This window comes from Trichosurus vulpecula, chromosome 1, assembly GCF_011100635.1.
Source record: "Trichosurus vulpecula isolate mTriVul1 chromosome 1, mTriVul1.pri, whole genome shotgun sequence".
NCBI classification, from domain to species: domain Eukaryota; kingdom Metazoa; phylum Chordata; class Mammalia; order Diprotodontia; family Phalangeridae; genus Trichosurus; species Trichosurus vulpecula.
Genome location: NC_050573.1, coordinates 312,319,802 through 312,334,895, shown reverse-complemented (window position 1 = coordinate 312,334,895; position 15,094 = coordinate 312,319,802). Strand labels below are relative to the sequence as shown.

At 39.2% G+C, this 15,094-nt stretch overlaps 1 protein-coding gene across 1 annotated transcript; it reads right to left on the bottom strand.

Annotated features, from left to right (window-relative positions):
- Positions 1–12,672: 12,672 nt before the first annotated feature.
- Positions 12,673–14,485, bottom strand: MC4R (melanocortin 4 receptor). The gene has a single exon (XM_036734135.1). It carries the CDS (start codon positions 14,045–14,047, stop codon positions 13,040–13,042), a length of 1,008 nt encoding a protein of 335 aa, XP_036590030.1. The 5' UTR covers positions 14,048–14,485; the 3' UTR covers positions 12,673–13,039.
- Between the last annotated feature and the right edge of the window lie 609 nt (positions 14,486–15,094).

Below are 15,094 nucleotides of genomic sequence, written 5' to 3'. Positions count from 1 at the left end.
CATTCCTCTCTCATCAAAATACTGCCTCCCTCTCCACAGTGGCTCTCCTAAACCTCATACTCTCATCTGATAAATGCCTCATATCTTACAGAAAAAAATTGAAACTTTGTCATGAGCTTCCTCTTCTCACCTCTTCCCTATCTCACATCATTTGGATTCCTTCTGCTACTATCTCCTCTTTCACACCTATCCCACATGATGAAGTAGCTTTACTCCTTACCAGGGCTAAGCCCTCTATCTGCTTAAACAATCCTACTCTATCCCATCTCCTTCAACAGAAAATCCCCCTTGACATCCCTACTCTTTCACTTATTTTCAATCTCTGTCTATTGGCTCCTTTAGTGTCTACAAATATACTGATGTCTCCCCATCCTGAATAAACTCTCACTTGATCATTTCATCATCATTTTCTGCCCTATATCTCTTGTGCCCTTTGTGGCTAAATTCCTTGAAAAGGCCATCTACAATAGGTACCTCCACTTTCTCCCCTTTTACTGTCTTCTTAACCTCTTACAATCTGGTTTCCAATCTTATCATTCCACTGAAAGTGCTTTCACCAAAGTTACCAATAATGTCTTAGCTGCCAAATCCAATGGTCTTTTCTCAATCCTCATTCCCCTGCACCTCTCTGGAGGTTTTAACACTTTTGATCACTTTCTTCTCCTATCAGGGGTGGGGAACCTGTGGCCTTGAGGTCACATGTGGCCCTCTAGGTCCTTGGGTGTGGCCTTTTGACTGAATTAAATCCCTTGATTTGTTCCATAAAACTTGGACTCAGTCAAAAGGCCACACCCAAGGACCTAGAGGGCCACATGTGGCCTCAAAGCCACAGGTTCCCCATCCTTGTCCTAGATAATCTCTTCTCTCTAGGTTTTCAGGGCACCACACTCTACTGGTTCTTTTCCTATCTATCTGACCACTCCTTCTCAGTGGTTTTGCGGGATCCTCATCCAGATCATGTCCTCTAACTCCAAGTGTCCCACAGGGTTCTGTCCTGGGCCCTCTCTTCTTCTTCCTCTATATTATTTCATTTGGTGATCTCATCACCTCCCATGGATTTAATTACCACCTCCATGCTTATGATTCTCTAACTCTAATTATCATCTCTATCCTGCCCCAACCTCTCTGCTGATCTCCAATGGCCTTTCAGATGTCTCAAACTGAATGTCCAGTTGATCTTAAAGTAAATATATCCAAAACACACTCACTGTATTTCCCCCTAAACCTTGCCTCCTTCCTATTACAGCTGACAACAGCACCATCCCCAAAGCCCCTCATGCTCACAAACAAGATGTTATCTTCAACTCCTCACTATTCCTCAGTGCCCCCCACTCATATCCAATTTGTTGCCAAGCCCAATTGCAAAATCTTTCCAACCCATCCTCTTTTCTCTTCTGATAGTGCCACCACTCTAGTGCAGGCCCTGATCACCTCACACATGGACTATGGCAATAACCTGCTGTGGTTTGCCTGCCTCAATTCTCTCTCCACTCCAATTAATCCTCTATTCTGCCATCAAAGTGATTTCCACAAGGCACAAGTCTAACCATGTCACCCCTATACTCAGTAGCTCCCAATCTATGATAAAATACAAAAGTGCTCTGTCACACAAGACTCTTCATCACCTAGCCCTCTCCTGCTTTTCCAATCTTATCCCTTACTACCTTGACAGGTACTCTTCTATCCAGTGACACTGGCCTCCTGGCTGTTCCATGAGAAACATCCTCCATCTCTGGGCTCCAGCCATTTTCTCTGGCTGTGCCCTTTTCCTGTAATGTTCTTCCTTCATATTTTTACCTACTGGTTTCACTGGCTTCCTTTAATTTTCAACTAAATTTCCATCTTCTACAAGAAGCCTTTCCTAACCAATCTGAATTCTATTTCCTTCACTTTGCTAATTATGTCCTACTTACCCTTTATGCAGATTGTTTGTACGTGTTTGTTTACTTGTCGTCACCCCTGCCTCCATTTTTACCCCCATTAGATTGCAAGCTCCCTGAGGGCAGGGACTATTTTTTCCTCTTTTTGTATCTCCAGGGCTTGGCAGAATGTCTGCCACAGGGTAGGCCCTTAATAAATGTTTATTGATTGGTTGGATTGAGTTGGATCTTAATCACTTTTGTATGCCAACAAACAAGGTGCTTTTTACATTGTTAAAACTCAATAAATGTTTGTTGAATGAATGAGGCCATAAAATATAGCTCTACATTTTGGAACTTTAAAAGATGATCTGGAATTAAATGACCCAGATGTTGTATTATTTAAATAAGACATATACAACTGTTGGTTTGTTTTAAATGGGTGATTGATTTTGATGATGCTTGGGAGATAGTTCATATGTTAAAGATAAAGAGATTATTTTAAACCATAAAGTCAAGTTTAATGCAAATAGAAAACCAAGTCATGTGAATACCTTTTCCTCAAAGGGAAACTACCACTTAATGTGGGTAGGGTTTTTCTGATGGAATGTAATCTCCTTGAGGGAAAGGGCCGTTTTTATTTTTTTCTTTGTGTCTCCGGAAGTTTATATTGGCACCTGTAAACATTTAGTAAATTCTTGTTGACTGATGGCTTTGACATATACAATGTATATGTAAATATATACATGCATATGGAGAGAAAGAGAGAGATCAAAAGACCAAGAGCTAAAGACAGAGAGCTAAAGACAGAGAGATGTAGAGGAGATAGAAAGACATAGACAGAAGACTGTGACAGAGATAGTCAAGTATTGCACTTACCACTATGTTGAGAAGCCAAACCTTCAGCCACAGCTGAATTTGAAACAAAACTATACTGAAAAGTTTATGGATTCAGTTCTTGGGAATTTTCCTATTGGTTTTTCACTTTATGTACTCTCAGCTGTCTCTTCTCTTTCTCATTCATATTGAATGTTGGTAATTTCACATCTACTATGATTACTAATTAATTTAACTCCAGGCTAAAACTTGCTACAGATTAAAGCTGTTTTTGTAAAATATGGCCTCAAATTATATTGCCATCAGTTTATTCACTTATTCCAGGTGCAGATTTGCAATTTCCTTTTCAAAGAAAAAAAAACTACTATGCTGGTTACAAAAAGAATACTAGTTAAATTGACTTTTTCTTTTGGAAAGCTCAAAACTCCTCATTTTTCAGAATGTCTGATTATTTGTTTTAACTTGTCCCACTACTCTGAAGCTTGCAAACTGAACATTCATGCCTTATGAACAGTATTTAATCATCTTTCCCCTTCTTACATACTTGTCACAGGAGAATTTCCAAACCTTGATGCCTACTTGAAAAGACTGTCAAACCTGATCTCCTAGGAGAGGCTGCCTGATAACTTGACTGCTAAGGAACACATTCTCCAATTTGTCTGGAAGAATTTCAGGGATTAATGTGTTGAGCATCGGTGAACAATGAGCAAATTCTTTAATTAGGGTCCTTCTTTTGTTCCTCCTGTCAAAATTAAGCATGTGTTTCTTTAAGAATGTGTTGCCTCCATTAAATTCAGTGGAATCTATCCTAAAATAATAATGAATTTAAATTTCACATCAGGAATCCAGGCTTAGTAAACATATCCCTGTACTCAGAAAGGAATTATGTCGAAAAGTATGATGGAGATTCAAATGAGATGAAGTTTTAATCTCGTTTCTCAGGTTTCTGATGGTAGCTTACTATTTATATTATATATATTATATACATATTATATATTATGCTATTATATATATACACATAATACTATACATATTACACTATTTAGTCATTATACTATAATATAACGTTTGCACCAACAACTTTTACTTGGGACTAAGGTCCTGGGTACATGGGTTGGGGGAGCAGAGTCATCTTTTTTCTGGCTTGTGTACAGTGCCTGGCACATAGCAAGAGCTTAATAACTGCTTGCTGATTGATTGGTTACTTTCACACAAAAACCCCACCATATGACACAATTCATTTTGTTGTCACCAACTCCAAGCTCAACACCAACTGCAAGCTTACAATTCACAAAAATCAAATGATTTATATTCATTTGATATTTATATATCAAATATTTGTAGGTTAAAGAAAAAAAAAAGACCATATAAAATATTGGTACCTATGAATAGGTACCAGATCTTCCCTGGAGATTTTTATAGCCTTAGTCACTGAAAGTTGTGAAAGTGATATGGCTTGTAGCAGCAATCCTCCAAACATGGTAACTGCAGATACCCCAACAGCTCTTAGCAGGTAGCAGCAGTTGTAATTCCCCAGTGTCACCTCTCCTATGGTTTCATAAAATTCCAGGTAGGTGTTGTTAGCTCATTTTAGTCAAACTACTGATAGTCTTTGTTATTTTAATTCTAAGCCCTTTAAAAGAAGCAATAATAGTATGAAATGGTAACATGGATTTTTAATACATCTATCATCTATTGATTCATTTGTTTGTTTTATTAATGCATTTATTAATTTATTTGAGGAACTATAAGGTTAGGGTGTTTGAGGAAGTATTAGTATGTATGTTGAATTCCCCTAGTATGAGGGCAGTAGTTAGGGAGTTGAGAAAGACTGTGAACCAGGCACTGGATTCATTGAGGAAAGAAGAATGTCTTGAAGGTTGGTAGATAGCAATTATGAGAATTTTGACTGAATTGTAAGTATGAATTGAGTGAATCTCAGAGGAGGAGAGGCTTTGGAGCACTGGTAGAAGGGGGAGAGTTTGGAAGTGGCAAAGGGGAACAACAAATGTTCCCACTCCCTAAAATTGATCAACTATTGAGTCTGGATAATGAGCAAAAGTGCTACCAGTGCTAGAAAGGGTGGCTGGGGAAGCTGTGTTATCAGGAGAGAATTAAGTCTCAGTGAGAGCCAGAAGATGGAAGGAATAGGGAAGAAATAAGAATTTAAGATGAAAGTAAGTTTGTTATCCACAGAGCAGGCACAGAGAGTACAATGGAAGGGGTGAGTAGCTTTCAACTGAGACATCAGTGGAGGTTGGGTCTAGGGGAATGGGAATGAGGGAGTAGGCAGTGGGGGACAGAAAATTTGAATTTGAATAATGACACTTTAGGGATCAGAATCACTGGGGTGGGGAGGGTGTGATTGGGTGGGAATTTGTTAATCATTGAAAGATGTGTTCAAGTAGGTTATCAACATCCCTTGGGCTATAGCAGCATATAGCACAAGTTGGGGAACAGTTAGGGGAGCTGATGGAATTGATGTGGTTTAGAGTTGCTGGGAACCCTGATAACATGGCTTGGGGATTCTAGGAACCCCAAAATGTCAGGGTAGATGGCGGCATCTGCCTGGAAAGAATTCACACTCAAACCTTCTTCTGGTCAAAGCGGCAAGGTTTATTGTAATGCCAGTAGAAGAGGGCTGGATTCATATTGAATCTGCAACTTAATGGGTGTGAGACTGATGCTTATATACACAAAAGGATCTGGATGGGATTAAGGAGTGGTAAGCAGTCTGGGGTAGGCCAGAACCAATAGCAAAAGGAGTATTTAGTAGTCTGGGGTGATCCCGGTGCAACAGTGAAAGGAATATGTAAGCTAATTGGGTGGTCTAGGTGGGTGGGGTGGGCCACATCCCTTGGGTGGAGATGCCACTGATCTGGGCTATGTATGGGAAAATTCAGGGAATCTGTTGCTTTCATAGATATGGTCTTTTCTTTTAGGGATCCAGGTCCCATCAACACATCAAAATGTTGTTTCTTCCCTTCCCCAGCCACAGTTGTATGACTTTAGAAAAATTCCTTAATTTCTCTGGTTTCAGTTTCTTCATTTGTAAATCAGGAGGATTGGACTATCTCGAAAATTCAGAGTTTCTAAATCTTAAGCCATGATTGCCTCCCATTTAGATGACTAGTATTCATCTTTCAAAGAGTACAAATCATCCCTTCTGAATGTGGGCTATAACCATACACATACAACTTAATTTATGGTTTTAGGAAACTCTTGATTGGTGGTTGCTTCTTCTTGAACATAATTTCAGGAAAACCCTTCTTCTCTGGCTACCTCCACAACCTCCTTGACAGCCTATTTCCCACTTGATGTGTGCCCTTTCCTTTCCTTCCTTCTCCTTACTCTTGTGCTCACAAACTCTGAATTCTGAAATCATGGACCATGATCTACCCCTTCTCTAGAAAATAAACTCCTTGAGGACACGGTCTTTGCTTTCATGTTTGTATACAGAACTTTTAGCACAGTCTTTGGCACATTATAAGCACTTAAATGCTTTTATATTCATTCATTACATTGATTTATTTTTATAAATATGCAATCCCACATTAATAATTGCCTATTGGACATTTCAAAATAGATGTCCTAGAGACATCTCAAACAAATTGAACTTAATATATACCTACCCCCCACACACCCTCCCTTCTTCTAAACTTCTCAATTCTGTCAGACACCACAATTCTTCCAGTGTCTCAGCTTCATAGCCTGGGTATTATCCTTGACTCCTCAATCTCCTTCACCCCCCCCCCCCCACATCCAATTAATGACCAGATCTTGTTGATTTTCTCTCCACAACATCTCTCACATCCAATGCCTATGACTCTTTTCCACTCACATGGCTACCTATGGCCCTAGTTGTGCAAGCCCTCATCATCTCTTGCTAATATTATTGTCACAGACTCCTAATTAGTCTCCTTGCTTAAAGTTTCTCACAACTCCTGTCCATTCTCCACAATGCTGCCAAAATAATTTTAAGTGCATACCTGAACAACTGATGTCCCTACTCAATTAACTACTCAATTGCCTTTAGGATAAAATATAAACTCTTCTATTTAGATTTTAAAGCTCTTCACAACCCAGCTCCCATGACTTTCCTTCCACACTCTATGATCTAACCAAATTGAATTTCTCTCCTTTTCTAACAACTGACACTCCATCCCCCTCCTCTTTGCTTTTGCATTGACTAATCCCACTGCCTACCTCTTACCTCTATCTGTCGAATCTGCCTCTTCAGTTAAGATCTTGTTCATAAAGCCTTTCCTAATGCTAGTGCCTTTCCTCCCAAACTACCTTTATAGTGACTTTGCCTATTTGTATTTATTTTCTTTATGTTCGTGCTATATATATTTTATATGTTCTTGCCTCCCCCATTAGAATTGAGCTCTTTTTGAGTAGGATTGTTTCATCCTTTTCATTTGTATCACCCCCAAGACCTAGCACAGGGCCTGGCATATGGTAGGTGCTTAATTATGCTCGGTGATTGAATGGTCTATTGTCACATCTGTATGAAGCAAGGGCATATGTGAGGCCTGGCATCGTCTACTTTTTAATCTGCCTGTACTTAAATTATTTTCTTTTTATTCTTTTAATGAGAAATGTGATGAAAACACTTTTTCCCTTGGTTTGTTCCTTAGTCTCAATCTGCTGTGAAAACCAGATGTGAACATAAAAACCATCTGCTCTGATCCTAGTTTTCCATTAAAATTGTACCTCATGTACTAAGAGGGTCATGAACCTGGCAGAATGGCCCAAATGCACCAAGAAGCAATAAAGGTTATGTCTCCTCATACAACCAAACCAGGGAAAAGTCCAGATATCTGTCCTCCCTCTGACACCACCTTTGATATTTTTTAAAAATAATGTCTTTGTTTTATGTCATGCACCTTCTTCTTGCTAAGGTGATCTTAAAGGCAAACAAACAATAACAACAAAAACAAAGAAAAATTCACACCTCCCTAAAAGTAGAGAGAAAAAAAAAACATTGAAATATGGTAACTCAGTCAGCAAGCAATCAGAAATTTTTAAAAATGCTCATGAAATGGGGATGGGGTGAGGAGAGTGGGTTGGGGAAAGTAAGCAGAGAAACATAAAAGTAATGGGTGCTGAATTAAGTATTTTTTGGGGGGAAAGGGGTACAGATCTGGGATTTTGTCAGGTTAGAGAAACTGCCTCCACTAAGGCATATCTATGTTTTGTCTATAATTTCTAATCTTGGAGAGTTTGGGGTGGAGGGAGTGAAGGAGAAGAAGAAGATAAGGGACTTGACCATAATCATCAAACTGGTGTTTATCAGTGGCAGAACCTGAACTGAGGTCTTTTTGTTTCAAATTTTATCTGCTATCCTAGCTACCTGTAATACAAATTCACACATTTTATCTATCATACCAGCTCTCTCTGATGTATATTTACCTCAGTAATTTAAAATAATGAAAGTAATATCCATAGAGCAATTAAAATTTTTATCAAACATAGAGAGCCAAAAAGTACCTTAGAGCTCACCTAGTTCAACCCCTCCCCCATTCCATACATAAGTAAACTGAGTCCTGTGTAGGTCTAGTGACTTGTGTAGCATCACACAGGTTTTAGGTGTCTGAGGTAGAATTTGAACCCAGTAAAGCACTATACTAGATATTGGATAAGCATCAAGGCAAAAATAAAATAATTTCTACCTTCAAGGAGCTAAGGAATTGTGATGGGGACAGACCAGGGAGGTTTCTTGGGGAAAGTAACATAGAAACTTATCCTTGAAGGAAGATTCTGAAAAGTAAAGATTAAGAAGTAGAACATTCTAGGCATGGAGGAAAATTTGTGAGACCATCTGGAGGTGGTAGATGAATATGTGAATGGGAGCAATGAAATACAAGGCTGAAGAGAGGTAGCTTGTGTCAGATTATGTAAGGTCTTAAATATCAAGTGGGAATGGTTTGTATTTTATCCTTGGGGCAATAGAGAGCTACTGAAGTTCTTTGAAGAGGAGTAAGATGTGGTGAGATCTGTTAGTGAAGAAGGTTATTTGGGCAACTGTGTGAAGATCAGATTGGAGAGGGGAAGGTTGGATTGGAAACAGGGAGTCAATTAGAAGGCTTTAAAAATAATCCAGAAAAAGAATCATGGATTAAACTATTAAAATGATGTGAGTGGCAAGAAGATTTGAGAGAGGTTGTGGATGTAAAACTTGCAGGACTTGGAAACTGATTGGACATGGGGATGAGAATTAAAGATGAAGCTTTGTATGATTGGGAAGGTGGTAGTGACTTTAACAGAAATAGGAAAGAAAAGTGGAGGGTTAGGTTTTAGGGCAAGGAAGGGGATAATGAATGCTCCTTTTTCAGCATATAGAATTTGAGATTCTGATAAGTTATCCTGTAAAGGCATCCATCAACCAATTGGAGGTTCAGGAGTTGAGTTCTAGAGAAAGATTAGGAATGGATATTTTTATTTGTAAGTTATCTCTATAGAAATGGTAACTCAGCCCCAAATTGAGATCACCAAAGGATAGAATGTTGGAAGTGAAAAGGGCACAGGACATAAACTTTGGGGGAAACCTTTCTGAATAATGGGAGTAGTTTGTATATACAAACCAATGGCATTCCAATAAAATCTGACCTGGCTAATCAGAGTATCAAGTATTGGGGAAAGGACTTGGAATAATTTCCTAAAAATACCCCTTACCTATGCTATTGATGAATCTAAGGAGATTGCTGAAATAATGTGGCCCAATCTGTTTATACTTCCTTGGCCATAAGAAAATAGCATCAACAACAAATAACTCCCACTGCACTCCAAAAGGAACACAGGGAATTTCCAGACTCCTGAAATCTACCTTCAGCTCAGCCTCAAACTGAGGATCTTGGCCTATCCCTAAATTGAGCACAATTCAACCTTACCTTGGTTCATTTTGTACTGGTGGTTTCCTTCCCCCAGCAGAACCACAGGTTGCTGACGTTACAGGAAATAAATCCATGTTTTATTAATTCCCCCCGTAACGAAAACACATATGGTGATTTAGCAGAGTTCACTGAGGTGATGATGAGGCATAATAGGAAATCCCTGTCGAACTTTATCATGATCACAAGGTCATAGTTTTCAAGCTGGAAGGAAGCCTTTAGGTTATCTAGTGAGTCCGACCCTTTAATTTTACAAAGGAGGAAACTGAGACCTAAAGAGTTGGCATGATTTGCCCATGTGTAGTAAGTGACACACGTTGCAGAGTTGGGATTTGAATCCTTGACTTTGGATTCAAATCCACGATAGGATACCTCTAGCAGGATACCTCCAACCTTTTTTTTTCATGTCACTGACCCTTTGGTAGTCTGGTGAAGACTTTTACAGAGGAAGCATGGTTATAAATATACATATATTAAAGTGTATAATATACATACATAGAATATATAAATATGAATATATACATGTGTGTATATGTATATATGTGTACATACATACATACATTATTCCCAGCTCCAAGGTTAAGACTCCTGACCTCTCACATTACATGACATCGTCCATTTGCTTGCCTTTGCACTAGCTCTCCCTTGTGCCTGGAATAATCTGCCCCCTCACCTCTGCCTCTTGGTTTCACTGGCTTCCTTTATGACTCATCACCTTCTACAGAAGGTATTTCCCATTCACCCCAGCTGCTAGTGTCTTTCCCCCTCAGATTACTTCCCAACTACTCTGTGTATAAATTGTATGTACCTTTGCTATTTATTTACATGTTGCCCTCCTCATTAGAATTTAAGGTCCTTGAGGGCAGTAATCATCTTTTTCTCGGTATCCCAGAACTTAGCAAGGTGCCTGGCTTTACTAGCATTCTTCACAACAAATGTCCATAGGTGGTTCTTTGCAACACCATGTCCCATCCATCTGACTTATGTTCGAAAGCATTTTTCTTACTCCAATAAGGGTGGTAGAAATTGAGGCTTCATCACCCCCTGAAGTTACATAATTTTGTTTTAGTTTTCTGCCCTTGCCCTGGTCCTAGCTCTAACTGCTTCGTCCTCTAGTCTCCTACTGTCACATTAATTCCATAACACTGTCTTTCCTTCTGCGAGTTGAGCCAAGAGTCATAGACATTGTTGTTCCTCAGTTGAGCAAGAAGGGAATACGTAATAGGTAAGAGAAGGCTTATTTCTCGAGATTGTATGTGCAATGGGGTGGGGAAAGGGAAAAAAAAGGAAGAGGGAGAGGAAGAAGGGGAGGGGGAAAGGGAGGGGAGAAAGAGAGAGACAGAGAGACAGAGAGAGAGAAGAGAGATGATGATGGACAGACAGAGGGGAGAGGTTCAGAAAGGAGAAAAGAGGAGAAGAGAAGAGGAGAGGAGCGGAGAGAGACAGAGAGATAGAGGCTTTCAGAAGTACCAAAGCAGAATCAGAGTTGCCACTGAAGATGTGGAATATTATTTTATATTGTTTGTCTCCACCTTAAGCCCAAGGAATTTCTCATATATATTAAATTAAGACATCCAAATGAATGCTCACAATGATATATCAACACTTTCATTTCACCTACAGCTTTAACTAAGATTCCATTGCTATTATATATTTAAATCCATAAATTTAATTGTGCTCCAAAGATAGAAAAAATTCTTGGAAACTAGGCTGAAGCCACAAAATCAATTTTAACTTAAAACTTGAACCCAGCTATGACTTCATTTTCAATCCACCTGCATCACTATTAGAACTGCATCCCATGCCTGAATGTTGAAATGCAAAAAAAAAAAAAAAAAATAGGTTGAGTTAACATGATGCTGTGATTTCAAATGTGGCCTTCTGTATTCTACTTCATCTATTCAGATTTTAGCATTGTCTGAAATAAATTACATAATTCTTTTCTGAGCAACCTTCATCCAATATTATCTCCTCTTATTTGGAAGGCTCATCAAAAAAGGTAAAAGTACAATACAATAAGAACAAGTATACTGAACTTAAATTATGTGAACTTCTATTTCTAAAAAAAATTTGATATGCAAAATTCAATATGTTATTTCCTTAGTAATGCTGTATATTTTATGCATTTAAAAACATTATCCAGAGAAGGAACCATAGGCTTCATCAGACTGCCAAAGCAGTCCATGATACACAGAAAGGCTAAGGACTTCTGCTTTGGAAAACTTGGGAGGATTTTGTGTTTGCACCTTTTTTGTCCCAGATATAATCCCCTAAAGTTAAAGTTACATACTCTTCCAAATGAAGGTACTAAGTAATTATGCTGATTGAAACCCCTATGAAGATCCTGGGATTGTATTCATCAGTGAGCAAATGGATCCACAACAGGTCACCTACTTTTAAATTCAGATAAACATTGCTGGAACATCGTCATTCTGGGGATGAAGAGTTTGCCAAGAACTTCTTTAGCTTTCAGCAATTTACTTCAAACCCACAATTGTAAGATGTCAGAGAACACCAAGCTGCTTGCTTATTATTATGTTTTATAAGAATTGATATTGACACTAGGTATCTGATGGAGAAATAGGCAATTGCTATGCTTGAACCCCCTTGTTTTTTAGTCAGCACTGTAGAGTATTCTCTCCTACACTAAATGAAATCAGAGACCAGAGTCTCTCCTTTCTTTAGTGGTTGGAAGCAAAAAGGAGCATAGAAGAGTGTGAATTAGCATACTCTGTGTTCCCAGGAGCACCCAGGCTCCAGAATACTAGTCAGCTGCTTCATAATCAGACAGTTTGGTTGAAGAAATGAAAGTATATTCTTGAACAGATGCATCCCTTCCATCTTTTAAAAGGCCCATTGCTTTGGGACTCAAAAGATCTTTCTACCTTTATTCCTGGGTAGTCTTATTTGGAGAATTCTTGTTAAAAAGACTGCCATTTTGGCAGAAGTGGAAGAAGAAAGCTTTTCTTATATTACTCACCATGTGATTTCACATTTCAAAATATTGTCCCTTTTATACCCAACTCAAATCAATACTTTAAAATGCTGTGTAATAAAATATCAACAATTATTGATTAGAGTCTACCAATGATGTGAATGAATTCTTTATTAGGTACATGATTAAACTATTTCTCTTTTTTATACCCCCAAAGGGCATAATATTATGCTTTAAATAAGGTTGTCCTTTTTTAAAATACAGAGAAGCTGAAATTAGCATACTTTTAGCATTTTACATCTCAAAAGTTGTGGCATTTAAACAAAAATACTTAGAGACTAGTACATTTTTTCACATTGAAAAATGAATCACAATCTGAAGTTTGTTTTGTTTTTGTTTTACAAATGATACACTGAACAAGTCACACACAATATAGAAAGCTACTTATGAAGCACACAGTTCAGATTCTATTGAGAGAACTCCTTGGAGGATTCAATACAGATCTGTGAGGTGTTTTAATATCTGCCAGACAAATCACAAAGGCCTCCCAGAGTATAACAACAGATGATCTCCTTGAACGTTTTCCTCAGTTCTTGACTCCGGAGGGCATAGATAAGGGGATCAATGATGGAATTACACATGATGAGGATGAGGTAAAAGTTGAAGTGGGACATGAAACACACACAGTATGGATTTTGGGGACATGAGATATAGAAAATCAGGTGGAGGAAAAAGGGGGCCCAGCAGACCACAAAAACTCCAATCAGGATGGTCAAAGTAATAGCCCCCTTCATGTTGGCCCCTTGGCGGATGGTGCCTGTGCCAGGGAGAACCGCAATCCTCTTAATGTGAAGTCGGGCCATCAGGAACATGTGGACATAGAGAGAAGCCATGAGAGCTAGCATGGTGAAAAACATACTAATGAGACAGATAATGACAGCACTACTGTCTGAGTAAATGATAAACAATATGCCCGACACTGTACAAGCTGCCCAGATACAAGTAATGATGATCCCAACCCGCCTAACTGTCATGATGTTATGGTATTGAAGAGCATAGAAGATAGTAAAGTACCTGTCCACTGCAATAGAGAGCAGGCTGCAAATAGAAGCAAGCAGAGAGCTACAAATCACTGAGTCAATGACATTATCAATGTTCACTGTGAAACTTTGTGCATCGGTGTCAGTGCTGTTTAGCAGAGTGATGACAATAGTCTCTGATCCATTGGAGACGCTCACCAGCATATCAGCCACAGCCAAGCTACAGATGAAGAAGTACATGGGGGAGTGAAGATTCTTGTTCTTGGCAATTGCCACAATCACCAGGATGTTCTCCAACAAACTGATGATACCCAGGGTGACGAACACCTCAGGGGAGACAAAAAGTTGTTCATAGCAACCCCTGTCCAGGTAACCTTTGCTGAGGGAGTCATTGGCAGTGTTGTGCAACACAAAGCTGTGGTTCCAGAAGTGGAGAGAGGGGTGCATTCCATGGTAGTAGAGTTCATTTTGTGTGGAGTTCATTTTGCAAAGAGCTCAGTCAAACTCCTGCAGAAATGGTTTAAAACCTCTAGTCCCTTCTGAGGGGCTTTCTTCTAGTTCCTCAAGGTAGCAAGTAAGAAGATGTTCCTGGTACTCTGTGGCACGTCTCCCACAATTTTCAGGCAGGTCAGAACAGTTCTGAACATCGACTCACTTTTAAGTTCCGAAGTTTAATCAGTCTCTGTCTCAGCTGCAAAGAGCTTCAGTTGTTCACATCGTCTTCCCTCTCTTCTCCCTTGAGCTTTTCCTTAAGCCTTATTTATTCGATCCAATTCAAAATCATTTTTTCCAAGTAACCTCTGTTTCACAGAGAGAGTTCAGGGTTGGTATGCTAATGTCAAATGCAGCCTGATAGAAACTATCACCAAGTGCAGGCATCATGCCGAATGTCAGAAGCTGTGCATGCCGGCTGCTGATTCTTATGTTGTGTGGAGGGAGAAAAAAGGGGGGAGTCTAGGGGTTGCTCCGCCTCCTCTTTGCACTCCAACCAATGCAGCTGAAGTACAGCATGAGTCTAGGAGATGCTGACTGTACTTCAGAGCGACAGTTGCCTGGCCAAATAGGTTTGGATGCAGAGGCTCCTGGAATCAAAAAGCAAATGGGGTATGAGAGATTTATTTTGTTCTCTCAAGTTTTAAGACTAAGTAACTTGGCTCCCTAGGAAACGCTCTGTACTATCACCCCCAAATCCTCTCAAAGCAACAATATAATTTCCTGTCAAAAGTGGCTCTTTCAGTTTTTACACGTGCATACCATCTGCAAAGCATGCAGTTTTGTATGCCTGAAATGGACCTAGTGATCATTTAGCTGGCATGACCTACTACTCTTCCCCCTTACGTATCTCTCTGAATTATGAAGTAGGTTGGAATGGGTGGGCGATAATGCCTTACATTTTAAAGAGCTGGATCCTTAGGACAAAATATCATAATAACGTAACATGGCAGCAAATCATCCAACTATTATGCAGGTAGCTTTAATTCATTAAGAGATTTAAGAATAAATTAGTCTGTTATGTGAAGAAATCTTACA

Excerpts from the sequence above, each read along its gene's own strand:
- MC4R (XM_036734135.1), bottom strand. The coding sequence starts at position 14,047 with ATGAACTCCACACAAAATGAACTCTACTACCATGGAATGCACCCCTCT.